At 39.2% G+C, this 19134-nt stretch overlaps 2 protein-coding genes and 1 non-coding gene across 3 annotated transcripts in view; all 3 read right to left on the bottom strand.

The window, feature by feature from the left end:
* Window positions 1-5101, bottom strand: part of pcnt (pericentrin) — a 37357-nt gene extending 32256 nt beyond the window's left edge. Inside the window, 3 exon segments of the mRNA XM_055038524.1 lie at window positions 280-456; window positions 3185-3214; window positions 4906-5101. Of these exon segments, the coding sequence (XP_054894499.1) occupies window positions 280-456; window positions 3185-3214; window positions 4906-4953 (255 nt within the window). The 5' untranslated portion in view covers window positions 4954-5101.
* An 850-nt stretch (window positions 5102-5951) lies between these two features.
* Window positions 5952-6024, bottom strand: trnak-uuu (transfer RNA lysine (anticodon UUU)). Its single transcript has one exon. It is a non-coding gene; the product is annotated as a tRNA-Lys (tRNA).
* A 118-nt stretch (window positions 6025-6142) lies between these two features.
* atg9a (ATG9 autophagy related 9 homolog A (S. cerevisiae)) lies at window positions 6143-16143 on the bottom strand. The gene is made up of 20 exons (XM_055038687.1): window positions 15956-16143; window positions 15603-15658; window positions 14804-14951; window positions 14656-14699; window positions 14499-14563; window positions 14248-14397; window positions 13324-13465; window positions 13041-13181; window positions 12829-12949; window positions 12552-12727; window positions 12347-12469; window positions 11500-11687; window positions 10837-10990; window positions 10515-10694; window positions 10215-10427; window positions 9892-10115; window positions 8825-8942; window positions 8468-8729; window positions 7629-7774; window positions 6143-7537 (listed from the first exon to the last, which is right to left on the bottom strand). Exons 3-20 carry the CDS (start codon window positions 14904-14906, stop codon window positions 7529-7531), a joined length of 2559 nt encoding a protein of 852 aa, XP_054894662.1. The 5' UTR covers window positions 14907-14951; window positions 15603-15658; window positions 15956-16143; the 3' UTR covers window positions 6143-7528.
* Window positions 16144-19134: the final 2991 nt, after the last annotated feature.

Genomic DNA, 19134 nt, shown 5'->3' on the forward strand with positions numbered 1-19134 from the left:
GTACACTTCATGTAAACTGAACAGAAACAAGAGAGAAAACGACAAGTAGGCGAAAATAAAAAAAAAAAAGAAAATGATGCTTCAGTTAATCCTGGTCAGGTTGCTATGACAACAGGCCTTACAGGCAACATGATGGTTAGTGACCCAGTTCTCTAACGTGTATGTGTACATGAATAACATGTTAAAGAATAGAGACCGGATAAATGTGTGACACTAGACAGGACATATTTAAACAAATAAATAAATATACACACACAGAAGAACTTTACCCAACTTTACCTCTGAGCTGGTCTTGTCTTCGAGCGATGGCGGATTGACCGACGGCGGAGGGGGTTCTACCCGATGGTCTTGCGTCTGGCCGTCATTCTTCGAGTCAGCCTGGCCCTTCCCCTTCTGCGTCTTTTTCGCCGCCCCCGCACTGTTGCTTTTCGCCCGCTTCTTTTGGAAACTAGCAAGCTGTGCAGGAAGGACAGTGACAAGTAGATGGACACATAGGTCAGGATCACAGAGCACCACCAAACCACCAGCATGGCGAAACTCAACCGTCAAATATGGAGGATAGAAGGGGGGGGAAAAAAAATAAAAAATCTCCAGTCCAGATTTGAGCCAAATTAGAGCAATGGATTTTTCACACAAAGTGTATGTAGAGTTGAGTAGGAATTGTTGATAGAAAGCGATAGCAACCCATTGCGATAAACTGAAAGTGAAGCAAGAAGAAATCCCAAAGTTGCACCCAAAATAGGGAACAGCGGAACCTGACGAGGCAGCCAAGTCCAAAATAACGTGAGCTTGCTAAAAATTCTCCAATCTCTAGAGAACTGGACCCCCATGAGATGAGCGGAATTTAATGACTCAGAATAACCTCAGCGGACCCGAAACAAAGGACCAGAAAGAAAGAAACTGCACTGAGTGATTTTCCTCAAGCAGAACTTTTAATATCTTCAAATCTTCTGAAACTTCTAAATCTATAAATCCATAATGGAAGGCACAATTCCAGATCAAGCCATGTAAAATATGAACTCCAGGATCCTTTTAGTTGCAGATTCTCTTCCCTTTCTCTTCTTATTTGCCGCCTCTTTCATGGCCCATCCCTTCCTTCAGCAGCCTGGATCAGACCCCAGCAGTAGCCTCTTCCATAGAAACCCTGTCAGAGCTGGCCATCCATGCCGAAAACTGTGCAATTTACATCTTTTCTTGCAGAAGTGTCAGAGGTCCCACTTCTTCCATAGCAGGTCAGTCGTTTTCTGGTCTTGGTCTAGATCGTATTTCCTGCTGGCTGCTCAGCAGCCTGCAGAAGCCACCATCCTAGATCATGATCCGGAGCACAGGGATCCGTAAACTCTTGGAAAGATGATGGCACACGTCTAGACCAAGGATGGAGGGTGGAGACTGGGAGAAGCATTCACACGGAGAGGAGGAGACAAAGCTCCATGTGTGGCAAGCCGCAGCGGAGTGCGCGTGCTCAATTCAATCCGAGATTACGCGCTCCCTGGAGACCTACTTGTTGCTCTGTGCAATGAGTCACATGCATGATGCATGACTGCACAGCATGTGCATGCATATCAGGGTTTCTGCTCATGTTAAAATCATATTGTAGGTTTTGCTTTCTACTCCCAGATTGCGGGAGGCAGAGTCCAATCTGGGATTGTTTCTTCAGCTTCATTATCCTTTATGTCTACTCTAATACGAGCAAGCCGGTTTGAGGCTCTTAATTAATTACTTGCCCGCCCACCGTCCATCCTTAGTGGTGTTCAGAGCTTCCTCCTGCCACACAACGTCAAATCTGAGAAAAACATCAGCCAGATGAGTTGTGTTTAGCCCAAGGCCACTTCTGCACCACTGAGTGTCTGACTAAGCAGCTGGCCTACTGTAATGAAAACAGGGTGTGGAAAAGGCTTTCAACAATACCAACGCTAAAACACGCCATGCAGCTGGCTTAAAGGAAGTCCATTCTCTCAACCCAGGCCTTATTGGTGTTCAATCTTTGCACACACACACGCACACGCACAGAATGCTTCCATTGTGGTAACATGAGAAAAATCAGAGCAACTGACAACAAAACATTACCATAGCAACATCTCCTGTGTGAAACACAAGCATAACAAAGAACCTGTAGTCCTTTAGACCCACTGCCCCATCTGATGGTCTTAGATAAGAATTGCAGTGTACATTCAAATGCATACTGAAGTATTATTTTAGATTACGTTTCTGAGAAATCTTTATATTCGATTACTCAGATATAAAAACAAACGTATTAGCGTACGTTTGTTTTTAATGAGCAGAGGTGAAAGTGAAAGTATTTATATGTTGCAGAAGAGTGGTAACTGTCAAAACAAGAAGGCCCATCACAATAAATGTTGGTGTGACCAATGTATTCACTGCTATAAGAGGATAATAAATCTGCAGGGAAAATTATATTCTTCTACAAGGTGACCTAATTAATTAAGGTAATTTATGTGTATTGTATTACAGATGCAGGAAGGTTACCAATGTTATCACTCTGTTAGTAAAGTAACTGTTAAAATGACAGCAAGCTACAAGGAATAGTAATGGGCCACACAGTCATAGAACTGAATCCCATCCATGCATAATTTTATAGTAAACGTTTTTAAATTCAGGTATTTAGTTATAAATCTATCACAGAAGACCTGCTTTTAAAGTAAAACTTTTTTCTTAGCAAAACAGATACTAAAAGTCACCATTTATATTAGGTAAAGCAACTGTACTGGTAAAAAGGCTAAAATAATTCAATTGTTTTTTTGAACATACATATAAGATCCATTAGTCATACCTGCTTGTCATCGTTACAATGCAGCAGACCATTTAGCAAAATAAGTCAGGAAACTACTGCTAAATGTTGCAATTGTTCAAACAAAGACCGGCTAACCTTAGGAGTAGTTTTGAAGCAAGTGTGTGTATTGTGCAGGTATTTCCACCTCCCCCCCCCTCAACTGAATTGTTGTTTTTCTTCCTTGAAAGTAAACAAGTCATCTTTAACATTTTCATCTTAAATTTATGTAATGGATTGTTATTTTACCAGGCCTTGCTTAAATAGTAATTTAACAGAATTACAATGACAGGCCACCACCCAAGAAAAATTATAAATAGAAAACAGTGAAAGCAATACACCAGCAAACATCACTCCCAATATGAAATAAAAATTCTCACTACTTCCCATACTTACCGACTGGCTTCGAGGCATGTTGGATGAATTCTGTTACAAGAAATATCAACAGTTCATTTAAGTTGTTTGGGAGGTTTTTGCTTCATAATAAAAGTAAACTAATCATCTGGAATGTGGCGTAATACATTAATTAGCTAGTAGAAATCTGTGACCCTGTTAAATGCGCACTTTTCCCCCCAATGTAGCTTGTAGTTTTCAAGATAAACCATTCATGACCATTGGCCAATAACTAATATGTAAAAACAGATGCTTAATGCTGCTGAGGACATAGCAGCTACACATTATTTATTAACCAGTGACCAACATTGCTGATCTTTCCTGGTGACAATAATTACTAAATTAAGTGGATGCCTCTTGTATCAAGACAATTGACAACCAAAGAGGGGAAATAACAAACTGGACAAAATATCAAAACACAATATAAAAGGTTTACAATGTTGTTTTTGCTAAGGGATGTTTGGCCAATTGGATGAACGTTCATTCTTTTTTGACCCCAGAATCGATTAAGTTTTGTTTGTTAGGAAAGCTCAGAAAGAGAGGTAGGGACACTGTAATAACTTATCCAAAAGAGAAAGGAAAAAGGTATATTGGTTATTTTTCCATCTTTCTAAAACAAAACCAAATTCAATACGTCTGTATCACATTATCAGTCACCAAAACACCATCTGTACCCCTATATTATTGTTTATGTTCGTCTGAAATGCTGGTTCTGCAAAATCCATTCCGTTTTAGGATAGTGGGTTTTCTGTGTTCAACCAGGATAACATATCTGAGGTGATCAACCTCTTTAGCGACTCCCCAAATGGAGACACTACGTGTTCCAACAAAAAGGATGCTTTAAATTGAGAACAGGAAGTGCAAAAATGTTGTGTAGTAATTTTCTGTGAACCTGCTGACCCAGGCTTTCTATGTGAGAAAAAGATTAGCTGAGCTGGACAAGTAAATACAACTTTGATCACCTTAAGCAATAGAAAGAGCTAATCCTCTACCCACCCAGACCCAGTGTTTAGCAGAACTGTCATCCATTAATATAATCCTGCATCAGTCATATTCTGAAGTGATGAGACCATAACAACAACAAAAGTCCCGATTATTGATCATTTATCTCTAAATGATTGGTCTTTGGTAACTGAATAATTTAAGAGGCGTGTCCTTTCTAGCAAAAAGGGGGGAAAGCATGCAGCTAGTTGACAAACTAGTTTCAGTTAGCTGAAACTAGCTGTTTTGTAGACTATGAAGCTAAAAACATGACCCATTAAGCTGTTATAAGGTTGTTGAAAGAAATAAGGTAGATCGAGCACATTTTTATCGCACCCAAGTTTCCAAAGATCCGTCATAGCAACAAAGTATCTGTATGTCCATGAATTTAATAATGTAGTTTGAGAGATTGCCCGCCTCTACACGTTACCTCAACTCAAACGTAGCAATGAATTATGAAAACTTTAAGCCTTAAACTAATTTAAAACCCTACTTGTAAATTGCTTTTTCAGCAATATACAAGCAGATTCGGTTTACTAGCGCAAAGCTAATGAATGTAAATACCAACTCATAAACACCATAAAACCAAACTGAACGGTCAAAGCCAGTATTTTACCAAGCAGGATTTATAAACTACGAGAGAAGCTAAGAAATTTTAGGAGTGGGCGCAAGTAGCTGTGATCAGATGCAAAGCTATGACAAAAGAGTTTGCTAACAGATAGCATCAAACGTTAGCAACAAACCTTGGCTCTCCCAACTTCTAACTTCTTTTGTCGTTCAGCTTCATCCATAGCTTGATAATACAGTCAGCAACAATCCAGGACATTCGTCCTAGCACCGGGATGGAAAGCCACTACACTTCTTTAATCTGATATGTCCCCTAGGTTTAATAAAAATGTTGGAGCCAAACACGTCTAACTGTCAATGGACAACATTCAGTATGGCCGCCAAGTCGGTTGAACTCCGCCCTCAGCCAGTTTTCGTCCACCAACGGTCCAATCAAATTGTAATATTTTTTTAACAAATGAACTTTGCCTCTAAAGCCCCGCCTATCTTATACGTCACTCAAAAACAAGAATATAACTGACCAATCACATTGGTGTTTATCGCTACCAATGTTTAATTGACGAGTCTTGAAGCCAATCAATAAGGCCTATGAATCTACCTCTTGTTTTTAGTTTGAACATGCGAACACATTATTCTATATAAGGGTTTAATTGCTTAGTCTCATAAAGTTCTTCAACATTTTTATGACTCTTATTTCAGTAACTGTACATATTTAGCAGAAAGAGTCAAATATTGCTTGAGTGCCGCTTTATGTTAAAAAAATTATATTGTAGGGCTGGTTGGATAATTTTTGATTTGACTGATTACTGATTACATTACTGATTACATTACTCACTGAAAACAGCTGTTCTGCATCGGCAGACAGGCAGTGTTTGAAAACTTTTTGTCTTCAATTCTTGTTGGTTTTCCTTCTTGCAACTCGAAGGCGCTCCAGGGGCGTGTGACGTAATGCAATTAGAACGCGTTGTACGCATTCCGAAATCTTAGGAATTCGTAAAACATCCCAATAAATAAATAACACGAGCAAACACATCAAGTGTGTCAAAATAAAAAAAAGGCTCTGAGTCATTTAAGTTTGGGTCAATTGCTACTCCATACTTACAATGGCACTAGCGTAACTGCAGACGTGAGAAGAGCTTATTTATTTTGTAAATGAAGTTAATTAATCTTGAGCCAATCTGAACTGTCTGAAATTTATACCAATTTAAAGTAAAACGTTTATCGCCCGAACAGGGACTTGAACCCTGGACCCTCAGATTAAAAGTCTGATGCTCTACCGACTGAGCTATCCGGGCTCTGATGAAACAATCAGGTAAGGACATATAAAACCCTTTCACTCCACGACTAGCTCGACAACTTTTATCTGTACTATGAGCTCCGAGTTATGAACAAATATTTCAGAAGACACACAGAGCAACTGCCATGTCTTTAATAGATTCATTTACAACTGTACAAAGTATTATACAGCATCTATAAAACAAATCAGCTACTATTCTTTCAATTAGCCTGCAACCATTCATGTTCCTAATTATTATTATTACATAGTTTTTTTTAACCCCTCAACTGTCATGACCACCACTGATTTGTAAGCATTTTGAAGGTGAAAGTTAAGGAGTTTTAAACACCAGTGTTCATAGTTAGGCACATACTTAAATCAAAGCAGCCACTCAACATGGCACATCCATTTAACACATAAAATAACTTAAAATATACAAACATAGCATATAAAACAATCCAAACATCCATTTACTAAGAAATTATTAAAGTGCAATTCCTCATTTCCCATATTTTCCAAGTGAGAAGGAAACAGCCATGCTGTGAACAGTAAAGATTTGGTGCAAGGGGAGCGATCTTGTTTAAATTCTTCTCATGCAGTTGAATTTGGGCTACTTTATACAAAAAAGAAAATCTGGGTCACGTCAAAACAAAACCTGCAGTCCTAAGAAATTAAGAGATTTCTAAATATAAGATTTAGTATTTTTATTGTGAACTATCCATATAATTATCTAAAATGTGAATATGTTCACACAGGTGGCTGCTGCTCGGTTTAAATAATCATCTTAACATGAATCAACCTGTTCAAACTGAACCGCATTTATGGAAAAGTCCAAAACCATTTCTGAAAAATTAAATTGATAAAAATACACAGGTACAGAGAATTCAAAATATGGTTGAAAGTATGTCAGTTATCTTACATTAGTTTTTGTAAAAAGGTCAAATGTAAGCCAAAATACAGAGAATGGGGTATAATGCACATCTTCCTGTGATTTAGTACAAGAACATATATAGACATTTCAGCATTTTCTAAAAAAAAACATTATAGATCTTGTTTTGTTTTCCTGGAATCATTCTGAACTTTTGTTATTGGTTTAGAGAATCATTCTTTCAGACTTATAAAAAAGTGAGCAATTAAGAACAAAGTCTGGATTAATATTGGATGCTTCCTTCAGTCCTGAGTCTTTCCATTTTTTTTCCTACATTGCAATAACACAATGAATTTTATTTGTAATCATATGACATCATAAAAATGCTTAGTGTAGTCTGCCGTTGACTTGCTATCGGAGATAACTTGATCCTGCCGTCACTCCTGTGATGAATGCAGTTTCATGCCACCTGCTACAGAAAAGTCAAAAATGTTATAACAACCAGCTGTATTTATTAGTACAAAGCATCCAGTCGACTTCACTTCCAAAGAGTTTTACAGGGGTTGTGATACACCCTGCTGCACATTTCAAGCCAGGTATGCAGAAGGATGAGGGTGAGTGTTCAGTTAACTGTAATGGTATTTCTTCATATGGCTTATGTAACCTAAAACAAAACAAACAGAGGACAAATAATTAGAAATACAAACATGCAGGCAAAATTGACTGCTAAGTTCTACCAACCAAAGAGCATTTACTTTGTGTATGTGAGGAGGCAACTCATCCTCTGAAGTTTCCTCTTGTACAGGCTCATGATGTCTTGATGATGCTTTACCGTCCTCTGCCCAGCCACCCATTGGCACACGGGCCGTCCTCACAACCTTTCCAGCAGTACCAAAATGGTCTTGAAAGTGAAGTTAAAGAGAAGGTAGTTAAGAAGAAACACTAGTTGAGAACTATTTTATAGAACTATTTTTATAGAACCTGCAAATTGCCAGCTAAACCTTTATCACCTGACCCACCTCTCTTATATTAGAATTGAGTGTTTTTCTTTGTGGGTATTACAGACTAAAAATGCATGCTCGCTTGTTCGTCTGTTTGAAAATTAATCTTCATGTATGGCAGAACTAATCAACCCAGCTCTCTGAAATTAATTATAGTGATTGAAAGAGCCCTGATACACAATACCATCTATACATTTAATAGCAAAACAAAAAAAAAAATTTTTGTTGACACTTAAATCCAATTTGCATAATAATTTGGAACACAGTGTAGTTAATGTGTGGACAAAATAACGTAGGACTTTTACTTTAAACTGCATCATTTTTAATTACCTGTATTTCCACTGCCCTCTCTTGTTATGTCCTTTCCACACTTTTGTTAGATCAACAAAATATGATTTGTGCGGTGTGCACACAAAAACATGCTGCATTGCATGCTGGCTAACACCAAATAGCAGACCCTTCAAGCAGGATGAAGATCAAAATACTTTCATTCCAATGACACATTTGACAACAGTACGGGAAGAGTAAATATGGAGCAATGGCTTTAAAAAAATACTATATTTTTAGAAGGAACAGTGGATAGTGACAGACACCTGCGGCGGGCCCACTGTGACGCCTCTGACTGCTCTGTGCCTTTTCCCCATCCTGGCCCACGATGGCACCGCTGGTGGCTGAAGTGGAACTGGCACCGGGACTCGGAAGCGTGGCGGGGAAGGTCTGCGAGCGTGGGAAATTTCGGGAGCGCGTGCTCGGCTCGCTCCTCACTTCGTCGGGGATGCTGTCGCTGCTTTCGTCGCTCTCTTGTCTGTGCCACGTGTGACGGGACAGATCACCACGGGACTGCTGCTTATGAAGCTTAAAAAAAAACAAAACAAGACACGAGTTGATATCGATTGAAATAGTCACTAAATGGATTGATAATCTTAACATGGGCAAGCATACAGATTTACCTCATGGATGTAAAGTGCATGAATGCTCATTTCTGTCGAGGCATACTCTGACAGGACTAAACTAGTGAGCTGACCCTCCCATGCACTGCTGCCTGAGCTCACAGTTCGTGCATCAGTCCTTAACAACAGAGAGAGTAAAAAAGGGGAAAAGATAAAAAGAACAAGGCAATAAAAAGGTAAGTTGTTGAACAACAGAAAGAAAGATAGTTCAGTACTATGCAAAGTATTCAAACTACTTGATAGGTCTCAAAGATTTTACAAATACATCATGATCACAGTGAACTGGACTCTTGGTGCGGAATATACCCACATGTGACATATTACGATGCTAAAGGTCACAGAGAGTTGGAGGCGCAAATAAAATAGACAAATGTTTATCACAACCAGCAGTGCCATCAAAATATTTACCTTTAATATAACCCTTTCATTATTTTCTGAAATTTTACATTTCTAACTCTTGATCCGATTTACATTTTGTTACATTACAACCCTAAACTGCAGTTTATTTTTAGGGGATTTTATGTGACAGACCAACACAAAGTACTGCATAAATAAAAAAAAATGTAACTGATAAAAATCAGAATTTAGATAAAACCACCAAAACTGACCTTTTGCCAATTCTAAAATACTTAAATCTCTGTTTCAATGGATCCTCATGATACAGTTTGTTCTTTAACAAACCTTTGAAGTCCTCAGGGAGATGTTTTTTAATTTTTTTTATTGAGATTAAATTGCATACTAGTGGAGTATTTACCACTAAAATGTGACTTCTGAAGGGAGTTGTCTCCATCAAATTTTATTTTGGGGTATCAGAGTCAAAACTGTGCAGAATAAAAGCACAATAAACGTTTTACCCTTCTTTTTTCTAAAATAAATTGAAACTGTATTATTTTACTTCCAGGTTACATGTATTCTCCACTTTGTCTTGGTCTTCCACATGACATGCTATTCATATCCACTGGAGTTTGTGGCTGTAAAATTAAAAACGGTTCAAGGGGTGTGAATACTTTTGCAAGACTCTGTAGATATCAGCATTTCTGGCTGATTTGAATATTTTGCTTTCTTACCCAGACCCTGTCATTGCTCTGCCAGTAAAGCCACTCGCTCTATGAGCAGCACTCAAACTGCCTCTGAGGTGAAGGCTGCTGCTGATTGGCGAGAGAGAGCGCAGGGCCGTTGCCCCGCTGGGCATTCCAGTAACTGCATTGTTGGTTAAAGAAGTGTCGCAGGCAAAATGAACAGAGCCCAGTGTGGAGGGACCTGCCAAGATGTTTGCAACAAGACTTTTTGGCTGTGAGTGAGGGAAAAAAAGGGCAAAAGATTAAATTAATAATTCACCTCGGAGAGTTGAGACATCACCGCAGAGATATTGCTTTGTTTATGACCCTACTTCAGACTCTGACAAGGAGAACGGATGCGTTTCAGAGGAGGCCCCTGCAGCCTCCCTGTGGACTCGCTCTTTCAGCTGGCTGATGAAATGTGTCGTCTCTCTCGGAGGCTGCCAATGTGGATTGGTGATGGCGAAGTGCATCAGCGATAACTCCGTCTTCCCATCCTCCGCCTGCTGGTAGATGGATGCCTCAGTCTTTCCCTCCGACATCCACTGCGGAGTAGAAATCAAACACCAATCAATCGGCTGTTGCACAACTCGGAGGTAAGCACTTCTGACGCCTGTGAGGATGAGTCTCACCGCTGGGTGTCCATGCTGCCTGATGTCCATCTGGGCAAACGAGCAGGTGTCCCCCACCCCGATCACCTCCACTGTGAAATTCCTAAAGAAATCAATGATCTCCAGAGACTTCCTCCTCAGGCAGAAGATGAGAATGATTGGAGTCACCACTGGACTTAGGAGCTCCTCAAGAATAAACACCTGCAGGTGAAAAAAATTTTGACATTTTAAAGCTCAAATAACATCAGACAAAGCTTCCTTGGGAAAGTGCAACCTGCACTGTACTGTTGGATTGGTGAGTTGACACTTGACATCTAATCCTGAATATTGTTTTACCACTTACAGCTTTGTACTGGAAGAGCTGGGAGAACTGGTCTCGGGTCTCATATCTGTGGGCATTGCCCTGCCAGTGGTCAGGCATGTAGTGGATGTGAGCCAGAATGACCCGCAGCAGCTGTTCAGGACAAAACACCATGTGCTTATCAGGAATAAATGACCTGAAGAGAGAGAAAAAGGTTGAAGAAAATTACCATGTTACCTACATAGTAACATTGGCCCTCTAAGAGATTATACTTCAGAATTGCCATTTTTATTTAATTCTATTCTGTATTCATTTGTTGTTGAAGAAAATCCATTGGAGCAGAAAGGTGTTTCACACTCGTGATGGTGAGTTCAAGATGCAGTGCAGTGTTACTTTTGGGTCACAAGCACTGATTTGTGGACTTCACAAGGAATATTCTTCCAGTGGGCAGATTCGCCCATGTAAGAATGTGAATCTCTGCAGCTCCTCCAGAGTTACCATAAGCCTCTTGGCTGCTTCTCTAATTTTCTTATAATTTTGGATTTACCTATTGCTCACCAATACAATGCATTGAGGTTTGTGGTTCCAAAATAATAAAATTGTTCTTAAAACTTTTGCAAAGCAATGCACAAGCCAGAATAATTGCTAACAATAAAAGCAAGAACAGGTGTGGTGGATGTACAAGCTCATTTTACTTATTCTTACCTACAAACTGTTATGCAGACTCCAAGCAGCGTGATAGATGAGAGAACATGTTCCACTGCGAGAACGTCCTCGTCGTAGATGGTCAGAGCGATGAGAACGGCCAGAAGGGAGCCGGCAAAGAACGCCACATTTTTGGCAACGACTGTCAGCAGTGGAGAAAGGAAGCAGTTCATGTACTTGGAGGCAGCCTGGATATAAAGATAACAAAGGAGGAAGAACAGGAAGAGAACAGGATTAATTATTAACTTCACTCCACACCCTTTTATTTATTCTAAAGCATAGGTTCTCACTCCAGCTCTCTAGGGCACACTCTCCTGCTTGTTTCAATTGTTTCCAAGCTGCTGCACACTTGACTTAAATAAACAAGCGATTATCAGGATTCTGCAGAACTCGGAAGAACGCTGACGAGGTAATGGCGCCATTTGAATCGGGTGTGCTGGAGCAGAAACACATCTGAAATATGAGGGTGCATTCACACCAGCCCTGTTCAGTCCACTTTTATCAAATTCCAGTTTGTTTGTCTAGTAGCACTTGTTCGTTTGAGGATGTATGAATGCGCAACTCTGATGAGCCTTAAAATCGAAGTCTTGGTTCGATTAAAGTGCACCGTGGAGCAGTTTGGATGTTTATGTGGATGCAAGAGGTCCGGAAACCCTTTCTAAAGCAGGAAGTGGACAATAGCACAGGGTATTCTGGGTCAATAGAACCAAAACAAATGCGAGGGGGAGAATTTTTTAAATTGGTTTTATGAAGAAATGTACACAAGAGGACAGGGATTGAGAACAACTGCTTTAAAGAAAATTGATTTCAGATCGTTTTTGGGATGTTTGTGAGGCGGAGTCCTGACCTTGTAGCCTTTACTGAGGCGGGACATGAGCTCATGGTCCAGCTCGTTGAAATGACGCAGGTAACATCGGCCGTAAAGAGACCAGCATCTTGCCCCCAGAGATCCAGGCTCTCGCTTGATTATCTTCATACAAAAGACAAACAACTTTTATGATTAAAAATAAACATTGGAAGAGTTTGCTAAAGTGGATGCTTTAGCTTTGTACCTCAGTGTAACTAAAGAAGGCATACAGAATCTGCCACACCAGAATGACTGGACACAGCAGCAGATTTGCAATCCCGATCCACAGGATACGAGACGCCAGCCTATCTGCAAGCTCCAGCCTGTTGCCTCCTCTCTTATACTCTTGCTTCAGACTCCACTCATTCTCAAATAGGGAGCCTACACAAAAAAACATGAAAGTAACATAAAAGCTTCAATTTAAATTCAAAACCTTGCAACCATAAATGTGAAACAAATGTGTAGATGAAGATTTCCCGCACCTGGTCCCCAAAAGAAGATGAGCTCAAAGTTGTATTTGAGACCCCGAGTGTAGAAAACACTGTCTCCCAGCACGGGAAGCCGAAATCGCACAGGAAGGAGGGATTTATTCACCATAGCAACCTAGAGAAGTTAAGGAAGACATGTTTTCACAGCTTTCAATTGTGCTTGAAAACAAACGCTTTCTACATTAATGAGTGATAAATGTGCACACCATGTAGTTTTTGAAGCGGAGGATTCGGTGGTAAATGTCGAGCTCTGTCAGCTCTTTCTTATGAATACAGATCTGGAGCTCCTTCTGAATCTCAATGATTCTGGCCTGAACTTCCTGCCACGTTGCGTAGGGGAGCTCAGACTGAAGCGCAAAAAGACAATAAATGTCACGGGTCAGGCTTTAATGCATGTAACCATTGTAAAAGTTTGATGTCAACACAGTGAACCTTTGAAGGACTATCACTAAGAAGCAATAAACAGAAATTACAAACTGGCTGCCTCACCATGCTCATCTTCAGGGCGTTGATGTAGAAAGATCTGATCTCCCAGTAGCAGCAAACATTGTAGAGGAATTTGACCAAACGATGTAACCAGAACACCCCGGAGATGATCAGAACAAAGATCACAAACGCATTGTCTCGGATACTGAGAGAGAAAAGGTCCACTTTTATTATTAGAAGACAGAAAGAAGTGCCTATATTTACATGTAGAAAATGATTTATAACTCTTACATTTTTCCACATTATGTCACGTTACGAGAAACTTCAAAGTATTTTATTAGGATTCTTTACACCCCGGTGCCAACACTTTATGTATAACCATATTTGGATGCAAGTAGAAGTCCAAGGTCTTTGCATATCTGCAGACTAAATCTGTTGTCCATTTCTCTTTGGACTAAGTTGGGCTGCTAAAAGAAAGCCATGAACATTTGTGTCTTTTAATACTTTGTTTTAGCCTTAGACTAACATTTTCCAATTCATAAAATGTGTCACACTAAAGAAAATGTTCACAAATGGTCATCATCAAACCCCTTTGTAGAGGGGTCAAATTTGGAACCTTTTTCAATAGTCAACATCATCATCTCAAGAGTCACAAAAGGCCCCTATGCCAGACTTTGGACATACTTCCATGACTGGTCTGTATTTATTTCCATTCGTCTTCCTATTAACTTTATAAAGGCCACCCTCTCCCTGCTGAAGAGAAGCATTCCACAGCATGATGCTACATGTCATTCAAAGAGAACTATACCCACTGCATTTCATTTTGGGATGTGTTTAGATAAAAGCGTGGCCCACTTTTCAGATGATTATCAGTTAAACAGTCTGGAAGTCCGTTGATGTTTTTGATTGTAGTGTGGCAAAATATGGAGAGGTTCAAAGCTGGAAAATACTCTACACATACTGGCGTAATTCAGACATGATACTCACTGGGCACTGCAGACATCCGTTGGGAGGATTGCGTCTGGTAAGGTAACTTTAGATGAATCTGTGTGATTTACAAACTTGTTGGCAAAGAGGACGTCATAATCCACACAGTTAGCCAGAAAAACTGTGAAACCAACCACAAATAGCAGCTGTCTGCCGAGAGAGAGGCATGAAAGACATGGACATAAAGAAATAATATCTGAGACACATTAAACGCTACTAGTAAGACTTGGTTTAATGGATTGGATACATACACCAGCTCAAAGATCTCTCCCAACAGCATGCAGGTGAATCCATTCTTCTGGTGTAGATTATAGACGTGAAGATGATTAAGGATAAATTTCAACAGAAGTTGCATCTCGTACATGGACATCTGTATTCTCACCATGTTTTCAAAAACCAAAAGGATATTCTTTGAAAAAACAAGTCCAGGTTTTCTATGTGGTGCCACTGAGCTGGAAGAGAAGAATTTCAAACAAATAAAAAAAAGATCAGCTACATAAAAAACAGTTTTTGTGTGTTCAGTTAATCATTTGGGGTTAGGGGTGGGGTCTCATACATTTGCTTCCCTCCGGCACATGCATCAGCAGGTCCTCCTCGCCAGGAGGCGAGTCGCTGTAGGACGCCTCCAGGCGCTGATACTCGGTCTCAAAGTGCGCCATGGTGGTAGAGCGAGTTTGGTCTCACGAAGCAGCCTTTGCTACAGCCTGGAGACATGGAGGAAAGGCAAAGATTGTGCAGATAGGAAGAAAAGTGTCAAATAAAATGAAAGAGGTTTACATTTTCCTTTACAAAGAAACAAGACATTTGTTTGGCAGACTGCAAGTTGGAGACAGTATTCTTGCTGGCAACAAGATTTAAAGTCCTTTCAATAAGAAGACTTTTGTTGTGAGGTTTTTTGTTTTTATAGCGCATAGAGAAACACCTTTTTCTCTTCCTGCATACCTTTGGTCAGCTGACTGAAGGAGGGGTAAAGCACTTCTTTCTTAGCAGCAGAAAGGATTGATTTAGCCGTTTGAAAATATTGCCACTATCCTTTGAAATTCTCTTTTATTGACTTGCAGTTGGTAGTAAATGGAAAGTGGTTTCATTTTAATTTAGAAACAACACTGAAGCAAAACAAAAATCAAATCAAATGCCAAATAGAACATTTGACAGTAACACTGATAGGATCCCACAGAGATTCAGATTTTAATAGTCTTAATTTAAACAGCATTTTAGCACATGTTGTGATGTAAAGAGGGGGTTCATTACGTTCCGTAAGGAAGTTTTCAACGCAGGTCTGACCACATCCTATAACAGGATGTAGTCACACTGAGTGTCAAAATCTCTCATACATTCAAGTAAAACAGACTTACATCCATTCCTGCCGAGTGTGGTTCATCCTGCTCAGGTGGCTAGTCGACATTCCCAGCTGCAGTAAAAAGGAAAGAAAAAGAAAAGCGAAGCTTAAATTAGAAACGTAAACATAAGTGAAGACGAGTCTTTTTTCCCCTAAAATTGGCTATGTCTGGTTAAAATGACAACAGAAAACTGGCGGAAATAAAGACGGGCTATATATATAGCGAGCCAGCTATCAGCTAAATGAACTTGAAATGTTACAAAAACCTCATAGCAGACAGTACTACGTACATATGTGAAACAACAACACTCGAAGGTAACGCTGCACTGAGTGCTGTCGTGTTTAAAAGCACAGGCCTGCCTCCCTTACCGAAAATATATCCTCTCTCGGCTCTCGCAACATAAAGTCCAAACCCTGGGGCTCGCCTGTCCTCTTAGTCAATCGAAATGTGAAATTCCGGAAAATTTTTCTACGACGACTCCTTATAATTTTCGTTTTCGCTTCCCTCCCAGTAAACGTCAGGCACAAGCCAGTTTCATTTTCGAAACACCTAGCAGTGTGACGTCTGTCACGGCTAACGGGCAGAGCGTTGTCCAATCAGAAAAGGGCACCTCTGACGCAAAACTTACGGTAGCCAATAAAAATTCTGTAAAGACGGGCCCTGTGTGGTTCCTCACTCTTTGCGGTGATTTAAATTATTTTAAATGATTATTTAGCGCCACCACATGTTTATTAGGCAGTATTACAATATTGTAATAGTAAGGAAGACGATGATGTTGAAATTACAAGTCTAATTTCATAAAATATATAATCTGTTAATTCATTTGTTTTGTCTGCCGTTCTTCTGTGAAATATTAGAACACTGGTTCCTCAAGTAAACCCCTCAGAAACATGAGAAACAGAGAATAAAAAATATGCAAGTTTTTTTAAGCATTAAATTTTAAATAGAAATACATGTAGTTTTTTTCTAATTTTTTGTTTAAATATGAATGAGTAGAAATATAGATTTTTCTTTTATGTTTAAAATATAAAAACATGAACCATGTTTTTGCTTTTTTCTGCTTTCATCTTGTACTTGGACATAAATAAATCTATATTTTTTTAAATATCAGTTATGGGCTAATTAATTAAGTGAGGTAAAGTTCAGCTAATTTGTTCCTGTTATGTTTACCTCTAAGGTTTCATAATCATATTTATATTAAACTAGACATTGAGAGTTGTCTTGCATATTTAAGTAGATGTAGAGTTAATTAGGTCCAGTAGCTGAATCTTAGCACAGAGTCACCTCACTCTCTGTCCTGATGAATATTCACGTAATGACTGTTAAGCCTCAGGAGTGACAGCTGGTCTCCATTCGGTATACATCACTGCTGCACCGTTTACACTAATGACTGAAAGTGTTTTGAACCTTTGAGAATTAAAACCTGAGGAGTTCATTGATCAGCCTCCCTGCACAATCACTGAATGACAAGTGTTGATCTTTACAAATAGATTAGCCCTTTTTTTTCCTTACACATCCTCAATATCATATTCTTTCTTTTCTTCAAGGAAATAAAAAACAAAAAGGGCTGAGGTGTCTTGAGTCAGGTGTTAGCTTGTGTAATCCTGTTAAATACTGATCTGGGGAATTTAATCCATTCCAATGAGAATTAGGTTTTAATCAAGTAAATCCAGTTAGTTTTTTTTTTTTGTAATACATCTTGTAAGTTGTAATATATAATTTTTTTGCTCACAATAATTGAGTAATTTTAAATTCATATATTTGTGTGTGTGTGTGTGTGTGTGTGTGTGTGTGTGTGTGTGTGTGTGTGTGTGTGTGTGTGTGTGTGTGTGTGTGTGCGTGCGTGTGTGCGTGCGTGCGTGTGTGTGTGTGTGTGTGCGTGTGTGTGTGCATGTGTGTATGACCATGTGTGCGCTGCTGCAGACTATAGCTGGCTGATTAAATTACCTTCCTGCCTGTTGGGAATGATGGGGGTTGCTCTGCGACTTGATTTGGTCCAATGACTGTCATGCTGCTATAAAAGCCAAGGGTGGGCCGGTAGAGGGAGTGGGGTGCAGAAGGGTGTGGCATGTATGTACGGGGTGCTTTATAGATTAGATGAGATCATCTTTCCAAAGCAGTTTAGATTAAACCCTTTCCTGCATATGACAAAACCTCAATGCAATTAATGTTGCATTATTTACCTTAAAATGAAGTTTAATCATTGCTTGTTTTCATTTGAATGCTGGCACCTCTTAGGCAGACCCAACTGCAATACCTTCATGTAGGTATTGCAGCATATTTCCTTGTGATCATATTTCCTTAATGATCAAAAATGTTTAATCATTTCCATATTTGCATCAAATATCAAAATAAGACATCCCACATGGTGACCTAAACTTTGGATCTTTGGATTCTGTTGGTACCCTGCACCCTCTGCAACATTTGAAAAAGTCTAATAAAAAGAAATCTAGTGTTTAATTATGCAACTTTCAATTTAAAGATACTAGTAACAGTTTAAAAGCAGGTCATCAGGGGTTAATCATAGACCCCTCATCACAACACAATGCTATTTGTACTGCTAAGACTTTAAAGATTTTCAAGTTTAAAGGTCATCCAGTTGTGAGACTTTAAAAGAAATCAAGAAGACCTTCCAATACGAGCTCACAAAAAAGTTTTTTCTTGTATTTTAATTTTCATTAATTCGAAAAAAGGAAATAATATGCACATATTGTTGTCTGACCAAGGTCTGTCAATAAAAGCCTTCAAAAAGTAAAAGGAGCTTTCATATTACTTTTCCAGGGTGGATTCAAAAGTTTGACATTCTCATGTTTTAGCTGTAAACCTTTGTTTCTGGAAAGTTTTTTTTTTGTTGTCTTAGATGATGCTTTAATGTGGCAACTGTAGACTGTTCAGTGTAATTGTATTTCTCCATAACTTATATTTGTGCTCCCTTTACTTTTCTTCGTGTCTGAATCTCCAGGGTTGAACATTTCCTTCTTTTTGTTGTCTTTTTATTTCAACTTCAATCCTTCCCTGACTAGACAATCTTCCTCCCTGAGTCTTTTTGTCCTGAAGGTTTTCCCACGGTAAAAGACAAGTTATTTCTTTTCTCATTGACTTCACTCGTTCGTCTGTGTAACAGAAAATAGATGGGATTCTGGCTTCATCACATGTGATTTTTTTTTCTTACATCTTTTGCCACAACCTGACTCAGGGATTTTTCTTACATCTTTTGCCACAACCTGACTCAGGGATTAAGACAAAAATATGAAAGAACACATAAAAACGTGCACAAATGTTTATTTTAAGAAAAACTAACAGTAACATGATATGTCAAATCATCAGTAAAGTCATCCCAATGTGAACAAAATTGAAACGGCACAAGCTCTGAAATTTTTCTAATGATTTAGAGAAGTCAAAATTATCTCCTAAAACTTCTAGCTTTCCCAGTTAGATATTAAAACGAGTAGTTGATTCCTATTGCAGACATTTCACCCGGAAGGGTTTCCTTCTGTTTCTTAAATAATAGCGTGCTCTCTCTCACGTCCTTTAGTGGATGTGCCTG

Source organism: Poeciliopsis prolifica, unplaced genomic scaffold, assembly GCF_027474105.1.
Source record: "Poeciliopsis prolifica strain line A6 unplaced genomic scaffold, Auburn_PproV2 SCAFFOLD013, whole genome shotgun sequence".
NCBI lineage: Eukaryota > Metazoa > Chordata > Actinopteri > Cyprinodontiformes > Poeciliidae > Poeciliopsis > Poeciliopsis prolifica.

What these genes read in the sequence shown, in the direction of transcription:
- atg9a (XM_055038687.1), bottom strand. Translation starts at nt 14,906, where the DNA reads ATGGCGCACTTTGAGACCGAGTATCAGCGCCTGGAGGCGTCCTACAGC. An exon ending in TGTGCCGGAGGGAAGCAAAT is followed by an intron (nt 14,700 to 14,803) that starts GTATGAGACCCC and finishes CTTCTCTTCCAG; the next exon opens with CTCAGTGGCACCACATAGAA. An exon ending in GCCTCAGTAAAGGCTACAAG is followed by an intron (nt 11,688 to 12,346) that starts GTCAGGACTCCG and finishes CTTTATATCCAG; the next exon opens with GCTGCCTCCAAGTACATGAA.